This window comes from Ahaetulla prasina, chromosome 3 (genome assembly GCF_028640845.1).
Source record: "Ahaetulla prasina isolate Xishuangbanna chromosome 3, ASM2864084v1, whole genome shotgun sequence".
Lineage (NCBI taxonomy): Eukaryota > Metazoa > Chordata > Lepidosauria > Squamata > Colubridae > Ahaetulla > Ahaetulla prasina.
In genome coordinates this window covers 142,435,958-142,459,778 of record NC_080541.1, presented here as the reverse complement: position 1 = coordinate 142,459,778, position 23,821 = coordinate 142,435,958, and the positions used below count along the sequence as shown (strand labels likewise).

Genomic DNA, 23,821 nt, shown 5'->3' with positions numbered 1-23,821 from the left:
AAACCTTACTCTGGACATAAAACATGAAAGGATTGATAGAGGCAGGCTGGTGCCAGGTTGAATCCAATGCTGTACATCCTTTTCCTTGAGAAAGAGCTAGCGGTCTGTCCTTGCCCCACTGCCCAGAGCAAGCAGAACATCCTCTGGAGCCTATTGTAACAAATTGCAAAGATTATATAGTATTTATAGAATTGTTATATATATTTTTTATCCTCCTTTTATTATTTTTGTAAATAATTCAAGGTGGCAGACATATCTAATACTCCTCCCTCCTATTTTTCCCACAACAAAAACCCATTGAGGTGAGTCGGACTGAGAGTGAGTGACTGGCCAAAACTCACTCAGCTGGCTTTCATGCCTAAGGCAGGATTAGAATTCACAGTCTCCTGGTTTCTAGCCTGGTGCCTTAACCACTAGACAAAGCTGGCTCTTTTTGGTTTTGTTGGTTTGTCCTCAAACCTTGCCAAGTAGAACAAATGCTTTAAAGCTCTACTTTGCCTTTACAAAAAAGGAGACACACTGTTGGAATCAATAATATGTGCCCATCCCACACATTATTCATGGCATATGTACACTGAGAGCATATGCACCAAGACAAATTCCTTGTGTGTCCAATCACACTTGGCCAATAAAATTCTATTCTATTCTATTCTATTCTATTCTATTCTATTCTATTCTATTCTATTCTATTCTATTCTATTCTATTCTATATTCCTTGACTATAAAACAAGCAGTCACTTTAAAAAAAAACACAATCCAATGCAATAAAAAGGTATGAGATTGTGAATATAGTGTTTTCCTATTTACCACTCCCATGATAGAGTGAAAAATGAAGCTGAAAACAACATCCCACGGTGAGACTTTTTAAAAATAAACTTTATTAAAAATTTTGCAAAAAATCTAAAAAGAATAAAAGGAGAAAGAAAAGAGCACAAAAAGAAATAGAAGCTTCCATTTTCTTCTGCAACAAATACAAGCACGATTGACAAAATTATTACTCTATGATTACAAAGAAGAAAAGCTCACTTTTTTCTATTATCCATTTTTTTCCTAATCATTAAATCATAAATGCAATTTTTCCATTTCATGGTAAAAAGTCTGTAAGGTGATTTCCAGTCAGCACTAAACATGTCTTTATCAAGAAAGTCAATTTAGCCATCTCTGCAACTTCCATCATCTTCACCAGCCATTCCTCCACTCAAGTTCGTGTCTAACCTTTCCAGTTTTGAGCATATAATAGTCATGCTGTAATTGTCATATATAAAAACAAAGTTCCACGATTGTTTCCTAGTTGCCTGTCCATTTGTCCCAAAACAAAAACTTCTGGTTTCAGCTGTAATTTAACCTTTAAAATCTTCTGAATGAATGTATGCAAATTTTGTTTTTACAAATGACACCAGTAAACCTCAGAAATTCAACAAACACAGTTCAAGAACTTTTGTATCTTCAGCTGTACATTTCACAAAAGGAAGAAAGATCGCTTAAAGGATGGAAAGAGAATGAGTCTAGCCATACCACAGACTATTTTATCTGGCATTTGTTAATTTCTAAGGCGGAGATTCCAGTCTGTAATTGGCTGCTTTCTATTCCAGCCCATGTGACTGGCTGAGCTTTCCAGTTCCTCCTAATTATTCATTGCATCTTTTTCTGAGTCCTATACAGGTTGCAAAGGTACCACAGCTGGTCAGAATTGGGGATTGTGAAGGTAGGTTGCTGGGATTCTGAAAATAATCTAGGAGTGTTAAATCCAATTTATTTTGGGTTGGATTTTATGACCTCTGTCTTGACTAGGTTTTAAAACTTGGCAGTGAGCTATATGGCTATAATTACTGAATCTTAATATTTAGCAAGATGGTTTAACTTATTAGAAGGAAAGTTTTGACTTCTGACATGATAAAACTAATTTGTATTTTAAAGAGTGTTTTTAAAAAATAAGCCAAGATGCTGAGCATCACACTGATTTCTCTAATGAGTACTGAACACTAGTGGCTGCAGAAAATGAACCACATCACAAAAATTGTAAATTGTGTCCTGAAATCAGGGTTGTGAAAAGTTTGCAGTGATTGTGTTATGTTAGCAGGAAACAAAGAGTATGGAAGACAGGAAAGGAAGAGAAACATGAATGATTTCTTCATAATGGTCCTTCAAGTTAGGCAGAAATTTCTTTTATCTACAAAAAGCAGGTTCTTAGTTGTTCTTTCCTAATAATTGCACAAGTTCCTACTTGGCAAATATTTATATCTGGCTTTATTTGTGAGGTTTCTTACATAATATTGTAAAACCTGGTTTAACCAAATGAAAGGAGTGGTTTGTGATTAAGATTGAGGGTTGGGTTCTAATCTATTTGTCCTGAGATAAGAGGAGATTGTCCCAAAAATACATTTCAGTCTAGGTCAGGGGTCTCCAACCTTGGCAACTTTACGCCTGGTGGACTTCAACTCACAGAATTCCCCAGCCAGCAAAGCCAAGGTTGGAGACCCCTGGTCTAGGTTCTAAAATTCCAGCTGCTACTCTTCAAGGCAGTCTGAGCCAAAAAGGCAGATGCATTACTAGATGATATGATTTAGGAAGAATCATGCTGAACATTTTCCTTCATTTGTACAATTGTGGCATAAACATATCCTGGCAGCACCTTTCTTCTGCTATGTCCCCACGTCATTGCTTCCTCCCCACCCCCCACCCCCTCAGTCAAAGAACCAGATAGATTTCAATCTTATCTCTCCCATGTTGACAATTCTCCTCTTAAATCAACAGTATGCTATGAGAACTGCTAGATGCATGTGATCTCTTTTGCCACGTATATCAAATGAGAAGTAATAATGAATCAGTGAATCATATTCAGAATGTGCAATCATCATGTCTCCCTCTGGATCCCTCTTAACCTTAAAAAAAGGTAAAGTTTTCCTCTGTCCAGATCTAGTGTCTGACTCTAAGGGACAGTGGTCATCTCTAGCCAAGGAAGCCTATGATGTCCAAAGATGCTTCTTTGGTCATGTGGCCAGCAAGAAAATACTCTGAGGCACTGAACACTGTTACATTCCCACCAAAGTGGTATCTATTTATCTACTTGCATTTGCATGCTTTCGAACAGCTAGGTTGGCAGAAGCTGGGGCAAGTAATGGGAGCTCACCCCGTCATGTTGATACTTGGGTCTCAAACTGCCAACAGCCCAGCTTTTTAACTGCTAGGCTACCCTCCCCTCTCCCCACTCAACATTACCTAACATCATTTTGATCTTGTCTCCCTAAAGAACTGGATGCTGCAACATTATCGTGGTTCTTGAGATTTATTCAAGAACAGTAGACCCAATGTTTTTAGTATAGGAGTTCTCTACCTTTCATTGACAACCCTAATCTAGTTGCATGCAAGTAATAGCCCACCATGAATCAATGTTTACCCCACATGTCCAATTGACTCCCAGATGTTGCCTTTTGTATTTTCCAGTGCAACAAACAATGACTGAAAAATTTCTTTGGTAATCTCTCAGAATTGTGCAATACCATTCGCTGCTCACCTAGAAGTACTGCAAGTGATAAACTGTGATCCTGATTGGATTAGTAAGAGGCTGAAGTATGTAGTTTAGCAGTAGAAGAATGAGACCAACTCTTCCCATTACCTTCTGAACAGATTATGAAGGGACCTTAAAGACAGCAGTTGTAATCTATATAAGGACAGAAAGGGGAGAGGAATCCTAAATAAAAGTGCAACTTGTGATGCCATCTCTTCGGTGACTGTTTATTATCCAACTTGAGTCACAACTAAGCGGAGGATGAGAAGAAAGGCTCATGAAGGAATTCAGAGCCACCAGAAAGAGTCCTGCAGAGATATTGCCCCATTTCTGCAGCAGTGCCATGATTGACAGGTGTATTTCTCACTTCCAACTATTGATGTGCTGAAGACAGCACCGTTGGAAGAATCAGGGGATTTTTACTCTGCATATCAGAGTAAAAGGTCTATTTAGGAACAGCACCATTTGAAGCAACTCGGAGCAGACAAGTAGAGTCAGGCAGCCAATTTCATCTCAGTTATAGTTTTTCTGCTGAAAGGAGGATGGATGAAATAAGAGAAATTTGTATCTTATTCAGAAACATAATCCATGAAAATATTTACTTTATCACAGGATGAAGACCAAAGTTCTTGAATAGAGCCTAATTAACTACTTACATCTGTTTTGTAGACAGCATTACAGAACTGATTTACCAGTGCTTGATTTTGGATTTTTTTTCCCCCTTAACTTCCCATTCTAGTTGAAAATTGTGGTATTCCTAGGCCAGGGGTCTGCAAACTTGGCTCTTTTAAGACTTGTGGACTTCAACTCCCAGAGTTCCTCAGCCAACTTTGCTGGCTGAGGAACTCTGGGAATTAAAGTCCACAAGTCTTAAAAGAGCCAAGTTTGCAGACCCCTGGCCTAGGCGATCCCCCATTAAAGTACTTACCAGGCTTATACCGCCTAGGGGGTTCAGGGGATCAGTCAAGATTGGCTAGTTGCTGCTACCTATTTTGCTTTCATGATAGGATAAAGGGTCATAGTGTTAATAAAGATAATTGTGTAATAGTGAGTATATGCATTGAGTGCAGAAGAACCTTGCTTCAAATAATAGCATTTCATCAACAGCTAGCAGAAACTCCTGCTGAAACCCTGAAGGGCTGCTGACTGCCAATGATGACATGCTGAGCTAGTCAGGCCAGAGGTCTGACTTGATATAAAGCAGATGTCTCAAGTATAGTAGAGGTTCATGAAGCTATTACTCATAATCTGAAGGGCTGTTGATGTTTGATTTATCTCCTGACATAATGCGGCATAAGATACCTGCGACATATACTTGACTTGCGATATAACTATTTTCACGGCCTTTCTAGTTTAGCTCAACATCATCTCCTTCTCTAGAGCAAATACAATGAAATAGTATAGCTAAAATTAGAATACTATTAGGAAGAGGTAGACTCTTTATATGATATGTTCTTTGAAGACCCAAAATCCATTGTCCGTAGCAAGAATGAAAAGTGTCATAAATGCTTAAGACAATGGCCCCAAAGAAAGTGGATCTTTAAGAATCAACTTTCTTAAGGCAGAGGGAACTATAAAGCTCTTGCAAAGAGGGGAGAGGGCAACCAATGATCCTCTGGGCAATGACGTTAACCGTCTGGAGTGCTGTCCTTCCTGCCACTGTGCAATTGGCAAACCATACACAGATGCAGTAAGTTAAAATACTTTCTATGGTGCAGCGGTAGAAGACCACCAGCAGTTTTTCATTCAGTTGTTGTTTCCTGAGAAGTCTCAAGTATTATAATCTCTGCTGGGCCCTTTTGACTAGTGCTACAATGTGAGTGCTCCAGGTCAGGTCCTCTTTTATGATAACACCCAGAAACTTAAAACTGACCACTTGCTCCACTCGGTCTTCATTGATAAGCAAGGGCTGGATGTCTGATCTATTCCTTTTGTAGTCCACTATAATCTCCTTGGTCTTTTTGGTGTTAAGGACCAAGTTATTGTCTCCGCACCACGAAAGCAACCGTAGTTTACAGTTTCCAATGAGTAGATTCGCATTTTATGATAAATCAATATGAAGCCATTTTTTAAAACCTGTGAGCTCAGCCACTGACAGGTGCTTCTGTTCCTGCTGCTCTTTTTCCAAATACTGTTCAGCTTCTTCCCTTAATAAATTGGCAAACAAGATATATTTTAAAAATACATCATTATAAGTAATTGTCCTCATGAAAAAGTTATGTATTTTCAGTAACAATTATTTTCTCACCCCTGGCAAAACAAACTGCTCATTTTTCTATAGATATTTCCTACTCACTCATCTTTTCTCTCTCTCTCTCTTTCTTCAGATGGCGACACATTCCTTCTTTGGGATCATTTTTTGTACATTATTTGTGTCCCAGATCTTTGGATATCCATACAACGATATTTCAATAGCTTGTGACTCCATGTTACCAGATCATGGAAGTTCCCCACAGACCTCAAGCCCACCTTATGTCATCTCCGTCGCTTTTGAGAGATATGACCCTGGAAATGAAATACAAGGTAAAAAAGTGGACAGGGGTTCATTGTAGCTCAGAAATTGAGTAAGTTCTGCTAAAACCAATCAGATCTTCAACGTTATCTGTCAATAGCTTTTTCAGTTGCAGTTTAAATTTGCCATACAGTTTGTTTCTTTAAAAAAAAGTCTTCAAGTTGTAAGATATTAAGCTAATTAGCTGAAATTAGCTGGATATATGGTATATTTTTAATGAAACCCAGTCCAGTCAGACTAGTTTCAGTCCCCTGTGTATAAAAGCATGAAATACAGACTGTAACATTGTACTTTAGGAGTGTGCAAACTTAATTTGTTTGCTCTTGTAGAAAGAAAAAAGGAAGGAAGGAAGGAAGGAAGGAAGGAAGGAAGGAAGGAAGGAAGGAAGGAAGGAAGGAAGGAAGGAAGGAAGGAAGAAGGCAAGAGAGAGAGAAAGAAAGAGAAAGAAAGAGAGAAAAGAGAAAGAAAAGAGAAAGAAAAAGGAGAAAGAAAGGAAAGAAAGAAAGAAAGAAAGAAAGAAAGAAAGAAAGAAAGAAAGAAAGAAAGAAAGAGAAATTATGTCAGCAATATATGCCAAAATTATATCTCACTGCTCACCATGCCTTCACGGCTTTGTTTTCGGACTGCTGTGATGTTGTAGAAATCAGCATAGAATATGATATTATATTTTAGAATAATATTTTACAAGAATAATATTTATATTATTTATATTTATATAATATTACATAGAATAATATTTTACAAGAAGAGTTCTCCACTCCTCTGAATATAACAAAATGCCTTATGCCACCAGACTTGAAATCCTGGGTTTAGAAAATTTAGAACTACGCCGCCTTCGACATGATCTGAGTTTAACTCATAGAATCATCTATTACAATGTCCTTCCTGTCAAAGATTACTTCAACTTCAATCGCAACAATACAAGAGCACACAATAGATTTAAGCTTAATGTTAACTGCTCCAATCTTGACTGCAGAAAATATGACTTCAGTAAGAGAGTTGTTAATGCTTGGAATACACTACCTGACTCTGTAGTCTCTTCCCAAAATCCCCAAAGCTTCAACCAAAAACTGTCTACTATCTACTATCTAACTGTCTACTATCACCCCATTCCTAAGAGGTCTGTAAGGGGCGTGCATAAGAGCACAAGCGTGCCTACCATTCCTGTCCTATTGTTTCCTTTCGTTATATCCAATTAATATAGTTATTACATACTCATACTTATATATATATGCTTATATATTGTATAGTTATTATATGCTTATGCTTATATATACTGAGTGACATAATAAAATAAAATAAAAATAAAAATATTTTGGATTGGAGACTGGATTGCATGTCTCCTTATTTGTCCTCAGCAAATGCAAAATATTAATTAAATGCAATTTAGCGGACATTATTAAAAGGTGCTTTATTTGTATATTGCTGGAAGTCACAAATTATATGATTCATTTTTTTAAATATTTACCACTCTTTTAGAACTAGGTAACTTGATGCTAAGGAAAATTAGATGACATCTTAGCTGGTCTCATCTTAGCAATAACTGATTTGAACGTGTTCAACCAACTCTTACATTTTTATATCTCAATACATGCATTTAAAACTAATCTTGATGCACTGTCAAGCACTAGGGATTATTTATTCCAGCAAAGATTATATTGTGTGAATACCACTGGACTTCAAAATGAAAGTAAAAAAACAATTAGAAAGAAAAGCACTGATGCGTATTTTAAGTCTAATTCCCCCCCCCCCCCAAAAAACACCAACACAGTTCTCTAATGCTATGAATTATTTATCCATTGGTTGTCCCTAGTGGTATTAGAAGGAACGTCATCATCTGGATTTATAGCATTTATGATACAAGCCCGAGAAATTGATGGAAATGTTCCTGTTGGCACCTTTCGTATTGTAGATCCAAACACACAAGGTCTCCCATGTGCCGATAGAACGGTATGTGTCTTTGTGTCCAGATAATGTATTTATGCTATGTTGTTCTTTGAAAATTTGTTTAACAAAAACCCTCCATACGATGGAATGTAGACATGGCCCTGGGAATGAGGAAGAGATGAACAAAGTGTTAAGAGTTTCAGAATATATATCAGTCCCCCAAAAGAAGAAAGCATGAGAAAGAAACTCAAAAGAATCATACCTTGATTTTGTTTGATATATAGTGTAGCAGAGAAAAACTGATGGATGTTCAAGATTCTGTGATAATACCCTACAGCAGGGGTCTCCAACTTTTTGGACCTCAGGGAGCACCAATTCATAATTTTAAATCCTGCGGACCACTAATATAATCTGCCTAATGACCGGCTGGGTGGGCATGGCTAGGTGGTCATATGACTGGGTGGGTTTGGCTAACTCGATGTCACTCATGTCAAGGGGCACTCACCAGCCTCTACTCACCCCTCCCCTCCCAGCCACTCCTTGCCTCCCCACCTGGGCTCCTTAGGGCCCCAACAGGAAGCAGTTGTTGCAACTAAGCAGCCACCACGAGAAAGAGTTGGCAAAACAGCTCAGTTCAAATTGAATCTGACCGAGAAGGAGGCTCAGCAGAAGCACCTCCCTGAGGACTAGGAGCATAGGCTTTCCAAGCAGAGGGAAGACCTGCAGGAATGCAAGGCCAGATACCGGCGCCTGGAGGCTCAGTGGGCTGAGATGGTCAGATAGTTCCAGGCCATGATGCAGTCCCACTGGAACAAGACCCTCCGGCTCTTTGCCACCAGTGGCACTTCTGTCCAGCCTTTGCTCAAAGCCCCGCACCAGGAGGCTGAAGCAGACCCCAAGTCAGAATTTCTGTTCCCCTCTGACCCACACAAAAAGACCCTGAAAGGGGAGACTCTACAGCAACACAAACGTTTCTTGCATGTATCTGGCCCAAGGGCCGTACTTTGAGGATCCCTGATTTAGTGCAATATAAAAAATGCAAATAATTTTTCTGTGGACCACCAAATTTTTCTCGCGGTCCACTGGTGGTCCACAGACCACCAGTTGGTGACCGCTGCCCTACAGGAAAGAATATTCTTGAAATCCCTACTCCTCCTATTGCTTGATTTTACCTTTACCTTAAATACTCATTTATTTTTGGTTTGCAACAAGTTATTCATTTTTAAAAGATGGACACGTATTGCAACACTGTATGTTGAGAATCAGTTCATTCCCTATCAATAAGAGGGAATAATCACCAATAATGGTCATCAATTGCTTTTGCTTACAAGAGTGACTTAACAAATCAGGCCTGGTTTGTTCAATGTGCTAACTAAACTAGGGACCCCTAACTTCTGTTGTGACCGAAATCACTAATCCCAGATGCTAGTACATTATGTGTATTGCATAACCATACATAAATCAAGCAGCTTCCCAAAGAAACCTGACAGTTTCCAAACTGTTCGCATTTATCTGGTAAAATTCAACTCCAATTTCTCTGTGAGAGCACAGTCCCAAGGACAAGGTCTGATATCCACAAAAGCCAAGATCCACAATTCCACAAGGCAAGAGCAAAATCCAAAATCCACAGAAAAAAACAACCCAAAATCTGCCAGACCAGGGGTCTCCAACCTTGGCAACTTGAAGACTTGTGGACTTCAACTCCCAGAGTTCCTCAGCCAGCAAAGCCTCCCCTGCTTTTACTAGGGCGGGCGGCTGACCATCCAGTCAATTGCTCCCCTTTCCCCCACATGCCAGACAGACACAGCATTGCATCTTCCTTAGCCCCCAGCTCTCTGGATGCTCCTGGGGATTCATGTCACTGCTGTCTGAAGGCTTTGGTCCTGGCTCATCTTCCTGCTCCAAACCGGTTTCCGATTTAATTTAACTGACTTTTTTTAAAAAAATCATAGCATTATTTAAAAACATTTTCATTAGGTTTTCATAAAATTCCCCGTGACAATTTAAATTTCTGAAAATATACTATTTGTATCCCCTGCGCATAAGTTTAGTTCACGTTACGTAAGTGAAACTAAATGGTGCTATAGTGTGACCACAAATAAAAGAGCCTCGTCCCAGAATAGCTCACGCATCTCCCCCCACACCACCCAGCTGTAACCCCCCCCAAACTCAATCCACGATGTGCGAGAGGCATGTGTAGACGAGGATACACTTTATAAATCACCATTACTGTGGAACAGTGAGCAGTTAGAAAATTTTACTACTAACAGAGATACAAAAGTGGGCGGGAGGTATAAAAAGGTTGACTCCCCTTGATCTATATAGTGTTCCTTTTTGTTAATGAGCAATGCATATGTATTTGTTTCCACAATTCTTAATTTTTTCTCTTTTCTGTTTTCAGAATTCTGCAGTAAGTCACAACAACCCCATTAGAAAGCACAGGATTAAAACATTTTGGGTTGCTCCACAGGGCACTAAAAGAATAAGGATTATGTAAGTAGGGACTTTCCTGATTATTAAGGGAGATCTTTTTTAAAAAAACAATCAAATAAAATCTGTGTTTTTGTTCAGGACAGAAATGTATAATTGAGCAATAACACACTGTAAGAAATATTTTTCACTTTATAGGGAATTTTGGTGGAGAGGGCATTAGGAAATCAGCCATGGACCAAATCCATTCAGATGGATAAGATTAAAAAACAGAAAACTTCATGCTTCTAGGCCTCAAAGAAAATTATGACTTGAGTTGTCTCCCAGCTAAAAAGAACTACTTTGGTTTTTCTTTGATAAAGATCAAGTTAATCCAGATCATGTGGTGAAAAGTGTTGATGCAAAAGATCATGTGTTTATGACATGAGATACCTTATTAGAGAAAATCTGTTACAGTTGCTTGCATCGGAACGTTGCATGTTTCACAATGTTTTATAATGTTTATAATGTTTTAATAATACAGTGTTTTATATCATTTTAATGCATATATATAATGCTTATAAGGTTAATAAGGTTTTATAATGTTTTAAAATGTGACAGTTGTATTAATGAAAAAGGAAAGATGTTACAGTGGTTATGTCTGCAGTCTTGGCTGGATTATTTTGAGATGTATTCCCTGACTCTCGAGGAGCTGCCTTCAGATGCTCCTGTGAGGTATTTCCGATTCCTGTCATATGTAGATACATACCTGTAATGATGGCTTGTTGGGGGTCTTTTCTATGATTAAAACTACTTGAAACATTTTTGAGAGGTCTGAAATAAGTCTCTAGAGCGTCTAGAATAACTTTGGTATCTCTTTCTTGCTCCATAGAAAGGATTAAGTTGTGTCTGTAGATGTGGAGGCATTCACTGCCCATCAATCTCCTTAATGTGGCAGCTTGAACTGCTGCCGACTTATCATCCAAGCCTCTAGCTAAGGCATAATCTTCTTCGAACTCTGCCCTGAACTTATTCCAATTGCTGCCGCAGTCTCCACTCACCCTCATGGCCTCAGGCTGCCATGCTTCCACTGCTTAGCTTTCAGGAATATGCTTCAAATTTATCAGGAAGACATGGATTCAGACTTCTGACATCATGCTTCAAGTAGTTTTAATCATAGAAAAGACCTCCAACAAGCCATCATTACAGGTATATATCTACATATGGCAGGAACCGGAAATACCTCATAGGAGCAGCTAAAGGCAGCTCCTCCAGAGTCAAGGAATACATCTCAAACTAATCCTGCCAAGACTGCAGTCATAACCACTATAAAAAAATCTTCCTGTTTTGAATAATATCTGTTTTCTTCTCCCTCAGGGGAACCTTTGTTCAGGATTACGGTAACTACTGGGTTGGTATTCATAGCAAAACTCTTTCGCCCAGAGATGTAGACACTAATGAGTTTATGGCAACCAATCGCTCGATGCTAACCAATGATTCCATAGCATCCATAGTTTCTGAGATCCTAGCTGGTTCTGACACGTTCAGTGACAATGATGAAGATATTGATCTCAATGTCCTTATTGCCGATTCTGAAGAGGAATATGTATCCAATGCAACTGTTGGTTCCCAAAATCTTGACAGAAGAAATACAGCAAGAAAAAGTAGGAGAAAGGTATCTATTAAACATAGATGATTCTTTACTTTTATCTAATTTAATAGAGGGGGATTAATTGAATACCAGTAATACTTTTTAAGGGAGGCGGTGGCTCAGGGACTAGGACGTTGAGCTTATGGATCGAAAGGTCGGCAGCTCAGTGGTTCGAATCCCTAGTGCTGCTGTGTAACGGGGTGAACTCCCGTTACTTGTCCCAGCTTCTGCCAACCTAGCAGTTTTGAAAGCATGTAAAAATGCAAATAGAAAAAATAGGGACCACCTTTGGTGGAAAGGTAACAGCGTTCCGTGCGCCTTTGGCGTTGAGTCATGCCGTCCACATGACCACAGAGATGTCTTCGGACAGCGCTGGCTCTTCGGCTTTGAAACGGAGATGAGCACCGCCCCCTAGAGTCAGCAACGACTAGCATGTATGTGCGAGGGGAACCTTTACCTTTACCTTTTAATACTTTTAAAAAATAATGAAGAATATTCTTATGTGTGTATTAAGTAACTATAGCAGTTTGTCCTTCTCTGTTATTATCCTCATTCCAGAAACCATAGAAAAACTTATGGAATAAGTATCTCATGCTAGACTAAGACAAAACAAAATAATCTCCTTAATGGTGTGACATAATCATTATAGGAAAAAATGCTTTATGTTTTCAGGGTTCATGAGGAAAATATAGGATGTAAAACCCTGTCTTTACAGAATACTTGGGGTCCTTTCCTAGATTGATAACATCTTATTGTAGATAAAATGTAATCTACAATAATGTGTAATATAATTTCTATTATGTAAAATAATAACAATTTTTACTTTTCATTTCATTCATTTCTGACTCTGAATATAAACTGTGGTGAGATATGACACTTTTTTCTAAAAAAATATTCTAATATTAGACCATCAATAAACTCTTGTTTTTAGTTGTACAAAGAAATGTAACCAACATCATGTTTAGGAGAGGTCACATGCTTGTCTCTGAATATTTTGGGCTTCCATATCCTTGACTATGTTATTGGAGTTGAAGTCCACAAATGATAAAGATATTAAGGTTTAGAAACACCTCTGTAAATATTGAAATAAATGTAATAATCTGAGAAACAAGGACTGATCTGGTTAATTCAATACTAAAAATATCTGAAGAAAAGGCAAAATCTTACTAATATTGAAGAATCCGTGGCTCTCTAGGATGCTGCAAATTATAGTTTAGAAACATCTGAAAGTCTACAGATGTTCCTCACTGCAAATAAGAATTGAAGACCTAAATTAGAAGTGCAAACAATGTAATCCACAGACATATGTGGCCTATTCCAGCACCCCTTTGATACCCCCAAAAAATAGGCCAAAAAATGTTACCATTTGGGGTGTGTGGGAACAAATTAGGGGTCTTCAGTCTTGTGGATGCTATTTCTTGTAGCATTCCACTATTACTTATTGTACTAAACTGTGTGATAAAGGCTAGCATGCCTGAGGGTACATTTCAATTAAATCAGGGAAGAATAATAAAATTAATATAACTACTAGCTGTTTTTCTCAAACAGAAGCCTTCAAATTATTTTCTTCTTCATAAATACAATATTTATGGAAATACTATTTTAATAACCGTTTTTCTTCTTTTTTGGAATTAGGGAAAAATATCCCAATCAAATACTGGAGCATGTGTCAAAGTAAGCATTTTCCCTGAAATATTTCTGTACTTTGTAAAGTCAGCATGCATTTTAAAATTACGTTGTATAGTGAAATGCTGTCAAATAATACAATTTGATTCAATATTTTTTTATCTGCAAAGATTGCTTATGATAGATAAAATTATATACTATAGATAAAAAAATTCAGATGTTTTTACAACCCAGTTGCTTTTTATGTCATCTATTTTATCTGTTTGTCTATTTCAGAATCCACAAGAATCATCTCAGACCGATGACAGCCAATCAAAGGTAAATGTGGTTTTAATTTTTGTTGTGGTACTTAATCTTGTCTCTTTCTTAAGACTCATTCATACGTTATATTTTAATCACAACAATTATTACACTTCCAGGAATCTTTGGAAATAACAATTTTACAATGGAGAAGCAGCTAGTGTTTTGTCCTTGGTGCATTCCAGAATTTTTTATTCTGGGGAAACAAGGGAAGGGAAGGGAAGGGAAGAGAAGAGAAGGGAGATTAGGCATTAAGCCTCTCTTTCCCTTCACTGCAAGTTTCACCCTTTTGGAATTATCTATTCACAAAAGAGGCTAAAATAGGATTGCATGGTTTTTCATGTAATACAGCATAATGGAAGTCTGGAGTACTCAGAGTTTCAGTAGAGATCATTGTAATGCCAAGGCTCTCTTGAGAGAGAGAGAATTATTGCTAAATTGCTTTAAATAATTAAATGGAAGCCAGAAGCAAGATGGAAGCCAGGTCCCTGCAGAATGGTTCTGCTAATTGAGACTCTGAGAGTAATGTCACACCGTCATGCAATTGTACTGGTCTTTATAAGCTGCACCCATTTTCTGCTCAGGAAACATTGCTGATAGTGTTGGAGCTGGTTTTCTAGAACTTTAGTGCTGATAATTTCCTATTGGAACTCCATCTCATTCTAATTCCTCCTGTTCCTCATAGTTATAGTCAGCCTAGATTTCAGTAGTAGTTTCAATCAAACAATGATTGACTCATAATTTGGGAAAAATGTGATACAAGGTGGGGTACCTCAGAATTCTGTCCTCAGCCCAGTACTGTTCAATAACTTCATAAATGTCTTACTTGAGGGAATAAAAGGCATGCTCATAAAATGTGCAAATCTGGAGGGAATGCTTATACTTGTGAAGACAAGCTCAGGATTCCAAAGGATCTTGATAAATCTGAACATTGTTGCGGGCCTCTCCCAGCAAAATGTTGTTCAATGTAAGGATCTGCACTTAAGCAGGAAAAACCAGATGCACAGGTATAAGATGGGTGGTATATGGTGTAGCAATAATACTTGTGAGAAAGACCTTGGACTCTTTACTTCTGTTGGCTAGAATGTTATGAGGATTCCAGCACTGGTCATGGAATTGGACTAGGACAGGAGTCTCCAACATTGGTCCCTTTAAGACTTGTGGACTTCAACTCCCAGAATTCCTCAACCAGCTTTGCTGAGACTCCAAGGACAAGGTTCCTTCAATTCTGGAATTCTAATCCTGAAAAGCAAAAGGAATGGGGAAAATTCAAGCACAAAAAAAGAATACTAAGCAAGGTGATCCTTGCCATGAAGCAATTGCCTTAAATGGCAGATGATCCCCTGAAGTGTTTTTCAAGCTCTTAAAGTAGAGAAGTGTAATGGTATACAGATCATCCTAAAGCAGGGGTGAAATGCTCCCAGTTTGGACCAGATCGCCCGATCCAGTAGCGATGGCAGTGGGTGGTTTGGAGAACTGGTAGCAAAAATCCCTCGCCCCCCACCCCATGGCCAGCTGAGCTGCGCGATCATCAGAGACTTTTTTTTTATTTTTAAAAGCATTTTTCTTTGGCCTCTAATGATTGCGCGGCTCAGCTGGGATTGTCAGAACCCTTTAAAAGCATTTTTTCTACAACCTCTTCAGCCGAAGAGGCTGTTAAAAATGCTTTCAAAGGGTTCTGGCAATCAGACAACTCAGCTGGGATCGTCAGAACCCTTTAAAAGCATTTTTTCTACAATCTCTTCAGCTGAAGAGGCTGTAAAAAATGCTTTTAAAAGGCTCCTCTAGCGATCCCAGCTGAGTTGCCTGATCATCAGAGGCTTTTAAAAGCATTTTTTTACAACCTCTTCGGCCGAAGAGGTTGTAGAAAAAATGCTTTTAAAAGTAAAAAAAAAAATGTTGGCCACACCCACCCAGTCACATTACCCACCACCACCACCAAGCCACGCCCACAGAACTGGTAGTAACAAATTTTACATTTCACCCCTGTCCTAAAGTCATTATTTTTCTCAAGTATGCTGAACAAAGCCCAACGCCAGAGGTGAAATAATATTTCACTGTCCATTTGGGAAGCAACATTTTGTTCTTTGTCTCAGGCCATAGAATTTCTTGGGCTTCGCAGAACGGAGGAATATGAGTCAGAGCACTGTTCATGTTTGTACCAAGCCCCAGATTGATTCACATTTCTCTTGAGAGACTGGGTTCAAGTTCTCCCTGACCATTTAATAAAGTGGCTGGTATTCATGCAACTGTAGTTGTACCTGTTTCAGGAGGCCCTGTTCACTCCTTCTACCTGGGCCACTGCAACATACTCTAGATGGTACCTCCCCTAAAGACCATCTGGAACCTACAGTTGGTTAGATTAATGTAGCTAATGTTATGGAACATCACTATTTTATGAGATGCATGGCCTTCTAATAGCCTCTAGGTTCAATTTAAAATGCTGGTGATCACCCCCTAATGCCCTTCATGGCAGAAAGCCAGCTTATTTGCAGAACCTCTCCCTGATGATATCTGCCAGTTCCACCGACACACCAATCTGTTAGCTCCACTTTTGATCCCTTTCCTGAAACAGTGCCATGGATGGGATTCAGGAGGTTTTAGTCCCATGGAATAAACCAGATAAGAATCACAACTAGATGAGATAATGCTATGTTACTTTAAAGCTACAAAATCTTGTAAGTCTACAGAAACTTGCAAGTCTAAAATTACAGTTCTCTCTCCCTCCACCACTTCTATAACCCTGAGAAATTAGTTCTCATCTGGGCTTCTTACCCCACCCTTTATTTACCTGCGGACTATAGCAATAGCACTTAGACTTATATATCGCTTCACAGTTCTTTACAGCCCTCTCTAAGTGGTTTACAGAGTCAGCAACAAACTGGCTCCTCATTTTACCGACCTCGGAAGAATGGAAGGCTGAGTCACCCTTGAGCTGGTGAGAATTGAACTGCCAGCCGACTGTTGTCAACTAGCAGTCAGCAGAAGTAGCCTGCAGTACTGCATTCTAACCATTGTGCCACCATGGCTCCTATGCTCTCTCTTATTTGACCCTTCCTTTGGCAGGGTCTCTTTGCTCAGTCTCCCAAGGCCTTTCCCGCATACTATTACAGGAGGCATGTTTCTTTCCCCATTGCACCACCTGCCCTCTGAAATTGTGTCCTTACCTCTATTCCCAAGACATGGCTGATCCCATCAGAAAGGCAGTACTATAAAAACTTGCCTTTTTCATCTAACTTTGCTGTTAAAATGATTGGAAATTCACATGTGAGCATGAGGGATGTAAATGTAATATCCTGGTTGCTTAATAATATGTTAGATGTTAGCTGAAATTGTTAATTTTGTTTTGGTGTTTTTTTTTAAACCAAATACCAGAGTTATAATATTTGAGTTGGGTGGCCATGTATATTCTTTAAATAAAATAACAATATGAGGGGTTTTTTTCCTTCCAGGTTCTAGTCGTTAAACAAGGAAACAGCAAAGGCAGTGGGTGTATTGGGGTATGTTCATCCTGTCATCTTTATTTAAAATTTTATTTCAGAGTAAACGTAATATTTAATTACAACTTGGACAGAGGATATGCTGTGTCTTTATTAATGCAAAATAAGATAAAGAGAACTTATCAATTTGATTCCCATCCCCCCCGGAAGTGACTTTTTAAAAATCAAGACATGATAAGAAGTCTGCAAAAAAATGAAGGAGGCTTTCTATCACACTAGTTCCCTACTCTGGAATTCTTTTTTAAAAAATAGAAAGTGATACAGATAATCCTTGACTTACAGTAGTTCATTTAGTGACTGTTCAAAGTTACAACGGTACTGAAAAAAAGTGACTTATGACTGTTTTCCACAAACCCATTGCAGCATCCCCAGGATCACATGATCAAAATTCAGTTAATTAGCAACTGATTCATATTTATGTTGGTTGCATTGTCCTGTGATTTGCAAAAGCGATTCCCTTTTGCAAACTTCTGGCAAGCAAAGTCAATGGGGAAGCCAGATTCACTTAACAACCATGTTGCTAACTTAACAACTGCCATGATTCATTTAACAATTGTGGCAAAAAAGTCGTAAAATGGGGCAAAATTAACTTTTTATTTTTATTTGAATTTATATCCCGCCCTTCTCCGAAGACTCAGGGCGGCTTACATTGTGTAAGGCTCAACAACTTAACAACTATATCGCTTAGCAAGAGAAATTTTGGCTCAATTGTGGTCGTAAGTTGAGGACTACCTGTATACAAATATTTTAAATGAATAAAAATGAAGCTTTTCAGCAGCCTGAATCGGTATCCTGCAATCCAAATAGCAAGACTGGGGTGGGGGTGGGGAATGATATTGAATTATCTCCAACAGAGTACCAAAAGATCAAGATAGAGGCAGCAATTATGAAACTGAACCATTGATTATTTATGTATTTGTTATTTATTAAACCAATTTATGTGACTGCCCACTCACAAACAGCGATTCCGAAGAGTAAAGTACCAAAGAGCTAAGAAAAAGTTAATAAATACATTTAAAAGTATAAAAACCAAGCTAAAACAAAAGAATAATAGGTGGAGGGATGTGAAAAATAGAGGAGCCACCTCACTAATTCACCTGTCCCCTGGGATCCCCAGACCTGCTGCCATAATCAGGTCTTGAGGGACCTACGAAAGTTCAGCAGTGACAAGGCCAATCTCATCTCATGAGGAGAAGATCCCACAGTGCGAGTATCACAGCAGAAAAGGCCCGCTACCTCTGGAAAGGCCCAGTTCATTTGAACTACCTGCCAAATGCATTTCCTTAGTGACAGCACCTGTAACATGCCTTCACTGCTGGATCTGATAGGGTGGACAGATGAAATTAAAGAGAGGTGGCCCCTCCACCTGGAAAAAAATGTGATTCCCCTCCCCATACATACACACACCTGCATACTGTCCTAAATGGTGTGATCCTGCTTCTTTTCTCTGTGTTGACAGAAATCTCAGTCAGGAATGTTTTGCCCATTGAAAGATGTGAACTGAGGTTGTTCCATACTTTAAAAAAAACAACCCTCTACTTTGGGAAATCTATTTTTACCATGCAGTATAATATGCGCTGGGCATGACAAAGGACATGGTTTCAAGACAGACCACTAATGAAATGGAAATGTCCCCATGCAGTGATTAATACTGGATCTCAAAGACGAGCTGAGACTTCTCAGTTCCCAAGTCTTTCCCCCAGATTTCTCTAAGATCTGTCAATTTTTTTTTTCATTCTTAGGATGGAGTTCCAAGTGTATACAATAAATACGGTTGCAGAGATGTAAGTGCTATTGTTTTATCCTTTTTTCCTGCTCAAAATTACATAGAAGCTTAATTCACAGCATGCTCATATATGGGTTTCTTTGACTTTTCCAGCCACTATGGTTTTTGCTGTCATATGAGAAATTTGACTATATGATTTTTTAAAAAGATATTGATCATATGCTCTTCCACTGATGACCAACAGCAAATTGAATAATATGTTATTTTATTTAAAACTTATTGAATAATATGTTAGATCATAATTTCAAATTCAAAGATATTTCCCTAATAGATTTTTCAATGCCTTCAACAGTTTTCCTTCACTGGAAAAGTTTGGATAAGTTCAGAAATGTATCTGAACATCTGGTTTTAAAAATATTGCTCTATGGTGCAACTTTTCGCCCACCTAAAGGTTATATGGATTGTTGGTCATTAATTCCTTGATGTAAATATTTTTGTGAGATATCCTTCATTAAGATTTTATTTACCAACCCCCATTTAATTTTTGTATCTTGTTGCAGCCACATACTTGAATCAAAATATCGAATGCATTAATCACCAGACAGCAGTGTTATTTCCCCAATTAAAACTTAGTAGACTAACCTATTATAGCCAGACAAAATATATTCAACCTACAAGTAGGTTATAAAAATTCTGTTGTGGTATAAGCAGCTAACACTTACTTCTCAAGAGAAAAGAGTCACTTGACTGTTAAGAGTTGATCTACCTATCCTGAAAGTCGATCTTTAACCAAAATGGCACTTTATAAAGTGCACAGCACTGCATCTAAGGCAGAGCTTAATTTTTAAGAAATAGGATGGAACTGCTCAGCATTTTCCTGTATCTAATATATTTCTAACATTTACCTTTGCAATCAACACACGATTCCCCCACCCCCCATTTTAGCCAAGAATTCACTAAAAAAATCCCTTTCCTTTCCCCTCTATTGTCTTAAATAGCTTCAAGAACAGAGGTGGAATTCCGCCAGTTCGCACCACTTCGGGAGAACCGGTTGTTAACTTTCTGAGCAGTTTGGGAAACTGGTTGTTGGAAAAAATCATTAGGGCAGAGAACCGGTTGTTAAATTACTTGAATCCCACCACTATTCAAGAGGCCAGAGTACTGAGGGTTTATGAAGTTCTTAACCTTTCTGGATAATTTTCCAAACAGTAAAATGTCATTTAGCTTTTCATGCAAGGCCAAAAATTGTGGGAGTAAGGCGTGAAAGTAAATGCCCCAAAAACTTCGGTAGAGCTTTCCTTGAGTCCTCTGATCTGTAGCTTGGTGGTAAATGACTTTAGTTTGAATTTAACCACTTCCCATCAATTTGGGATTCTTGTATAGCCAGGTTCTGATATTTTAAAATGTATTCTAAGAAATAAACTCACAAAGAGTGTTAGGGACACCAAGTATACGTGTGGCCTAACTTTCACCACTCATTTCATCATGGGGGAGGGGGAGGTGTACAAACTAATGAAATACAATGACCTATTTTTCATTGAGATTAATAGAATTTTGTTGCTTTTTTTATCCAGAGGGAAGCTGACAGTAGTGATCAACCATCACATGGCCAGGTAAGGATTAATGTTCTTATCTCAGATCAACTTTTTACAATGGTAATTGAATTAGAGTTGTAACAAATATCAATAGTAATGCAGAACTGCTATGTTTATATCTTCTATGTGCAAAATAGCTCATACTGACTTCAGCAGTTTATAAGTGATTGTATGATTTCACTCTTAGAGCAATATACATGAAAGTCTGACTATTTTTATCAGGAAAGCATCACATTGAGGAAAATGACTTGACCTGTTAGCATTATACATTCAACGTTATGCAGAAGTAAAGCAAAATTATATTTTTATAAGCAAAAAAATGTAGTGTTCTTATCTAAGAAGCAAAGTGAGAAGAATGTGAAAGTAATATCCAGGTCAAGTTATTTGACCTGAATCATTAGCAAAAATGTTATTAAGAAAAGAATTTCAATTGTTGTTCAGAAGTATTTTGACAGTGGAGGTTAATAAACTGCTGGATGACATGGTTACATTTCTGTTATAGATGGAAATTTGAAACATATCTGAAGCTGAAGAAATTATGCAAGTCAAGCCATAAGAACAATTTGTACGTAGCGGAAAGACTGAAATATCTTGCCAAAAACTACTTTCTTTTATATTGTTCTCTTGACATATTGTGCTATTGAATAAAAATGTTAATGTTGCAATCCAAAACACTTACGGAAAACAATCAAAATAATATTCATCTTACAATGTTCTGAACTTTTCCCCTCATAAACCCTCCATGCTCTGATAAATTAAGCCCACTGTTTGACACCTGCTTTCTCAGTTTTTCTGACATCATATTTACTCCACTGAACATAGCATACTTCCTGCTAATTTGAGAGCTAAATTGTGGTCATAATTTCAGTTACACTGAAAAATGAGGCGCAGATGCTTTATAACTTGTTTATAAATAATCTTGGTATAGCGGAAGCAGTAGCTGATCACTTTTATAGAGGTAGTCCTCAATTTATGGCCACAATGGACCTGGAATTTTGATGGTAAGGCCGGACAATTGTAAGTCAAGGCACCACGTCACCAAGTTTGATTTTATCACTGCTTTTACAACAGTTGAAAAGCAAATCGTTGTGGTCACTAAGTGAATTGCATGGTTGTTAAACAAATCATATGATTGTTATGTGAATTCAGCAAAACCAATGGGTGTTTTTGGCTGGAAACTGGAAAAAAAAACACACATCACAAATTATATTCACCTAATGCTGCAACCAGTTGTAAATGAGAGGATGAGTCATAAGTAGCTTTTTAAAATTCCATTTTAACTTCAAATGGTGGTTAAGCAACCAGTCATAATTCAAAGACTATTAAAGATGAGGTCAAACAGTACAGGTTGGTCTAAACTAAAAATAATAAAACATTTTCAATGTTTCAAATTTTACTTGGTCTTGTGTCATAAACCTAAGAATCTAGCTGATAGAGACATTTTAGACCTATACAGACATTTTTAGTTAAAACTGATCTTCCACAATTAGATTCCTTAAAAGAGCAATTACTAGTCATTCCTTTGGCTACAGAGAAGATTAAAAAAACCAATTTTGAATACAAATAATGGTAATTAGATGGGTTTCCTATGGAATGGTATAAAATTTGCTCCTCTGCTTTGTCAGCTATATAACATTTTTGAGAAAAGTATTTTATCTTCATTTATGAAGCATATATCACAGTTTTATCTAGAAGTTGTGACTTATTGTCCTATTTTCTTGATTATTGTAGATATTCAAATTTTTAACTGCTATTATAGTCAATAGCTTTCTAGTGTTTTCTTCTTCAGACAAGAATGATCCAGCTGGTTTGTCAAAACTAAATATAGTACAATTAATATTTGGCTGACAGTGGATTTAATTGAACTGACAGAAAGCTCAAAGCTGCAATTATAATTCTATAATTTTCAACTTAATATTTTTTTAGTTTTTTTTAAATTACTTATTTCTATCCCATCTCCTTATGCTGGTCTATGACCATAATAAAGATTTGGTTGATTGATAAATTGAAGTGGAAATTTTTTTTGATAAAATTTAACTATGGTAAATGTGTGTTACCTTAATTTGGATTCCAGAAGAATTTATAAAATGGGTCCAGATTCTGTATGGAGTGCCAAATTTAAAGTGAGAGCTTCATGCAACTTATTATTGTGTAATGTCAGGGATGTTTACTTTGTTCTTTGATTTTTGCTATTTGTTTAAAACTCTTAGCTTGTACTATTAAACAAGATAAAAATATACTTGGGTTCTATTGCATAATTTATTAGAATATACTTCTGCTTTCTATGTTGCATATTTGTGAACGTAGTAAATTCATTGATTCCGGCTCTAATGCACTGTATTTGGATTAATTGCAAGATACTCTGTTAATTGGTGTAAATTGGAACTGATTTCAATGGCAAAGCTTTATTAATTTGCTAATTCTCATATACAGTATCTGTTGAATTTATGGATTTAGATATTCTTATCCCATGTGATCTTTCTCAAATAAATACTTTAAATATGAACAATATATTATATAAATAAATTTCCTTGGATGTTATAAATCTTTAAAAAATTAGGGATGGGATAAGCAGTTTCAGACTGAATCTAATTTCCAGGATACTTTCTATTTTGTGCAGAATTCCCATACACTTATTTGGAAAACACTGAAAAATATTTGAAAAATATAACTTTCAGATAAAGATGGAGGGTTTTATTTCCCAGATCTTGAATTATACCATGACACGTTCTTTCAGAGTTGTATCAAATTTTGGGTAGTTTCATTTAATCTAAATTCTTTGTGGTTCCTTTTGGAATATTCATACATAGCATCTTTAGTTAATTAGTCTGTTCAAGTTCAAAATACAAATTTATCTTCTGTCAATATTATGTTGATTAAAAATTGCAGTATATTATTTCTCAAAAATTTAATTTTGGTCTTTTCCCCCTCCCTCACACCAGTTTGATTCTATAAATTTAAAAATATCAGCAAAACTGTTGTGTGGAATGGTTGTATGAATACTGGGGGTTTTACTTTAGGTCAAATATTAGATGGTAAGCATCAATTATCTTCATTTTCTGCATTAAAGGATAAATATCATTTGTCTGTTGCCACCAACTGGCAGT

General features: G+C 37.4%; 1 protein-coding gene across 3 annotated transcripts; it reads left to right on the top strand.

Moving 5' to 3' along the window:
- Positions 1–1,581: 1,581 nt before the first annotated feature.
- LOC131195696 (ferric-chelate reductase 1-like) lies at positions 1,582–22,951 on the top strand. Of its 3 annotated transcripts, none has more exons than XM_058177808.1 (11): positions 1,582–1,705; positions 5,836–6,031; positions 7,834–7,970; positions 10,309–10,400; positions 11,694–11,991; positions 13,603–13,641; positions 13,870–13,911; positions 17,346–17,393; positions 19,136–19,177; positions 20,694–20,732; positions 21,217–22,951. In XM_058177808.1, the coding sequence occupies exons 2-11, from the start codon at positions 5,836–5,838 to the stop codon at positions 21,226–21,228; spliced, it is 945 nt and encodes a 314-aa protein (XP_058033791.1). In that variant the 5' UTR covers positions 1,582–1,705; the 3' UTR covers positions 21,229–22,951. The 3 variants fall into 3 exon arrangements, with proteins under 3 accessions (XP_058033791.1, XP_058033793.1, XP_058033792.1); XM_058177809.1 differs by lacking the exon at positions 1,582–1,705 and adding an exon at positions 2,781–2,893; XM_058177810.1 differs by lacking the exon at positions 13,603–13,641.
- Positions 22,952–23,821: the final 870 nt, after the last annotated feature.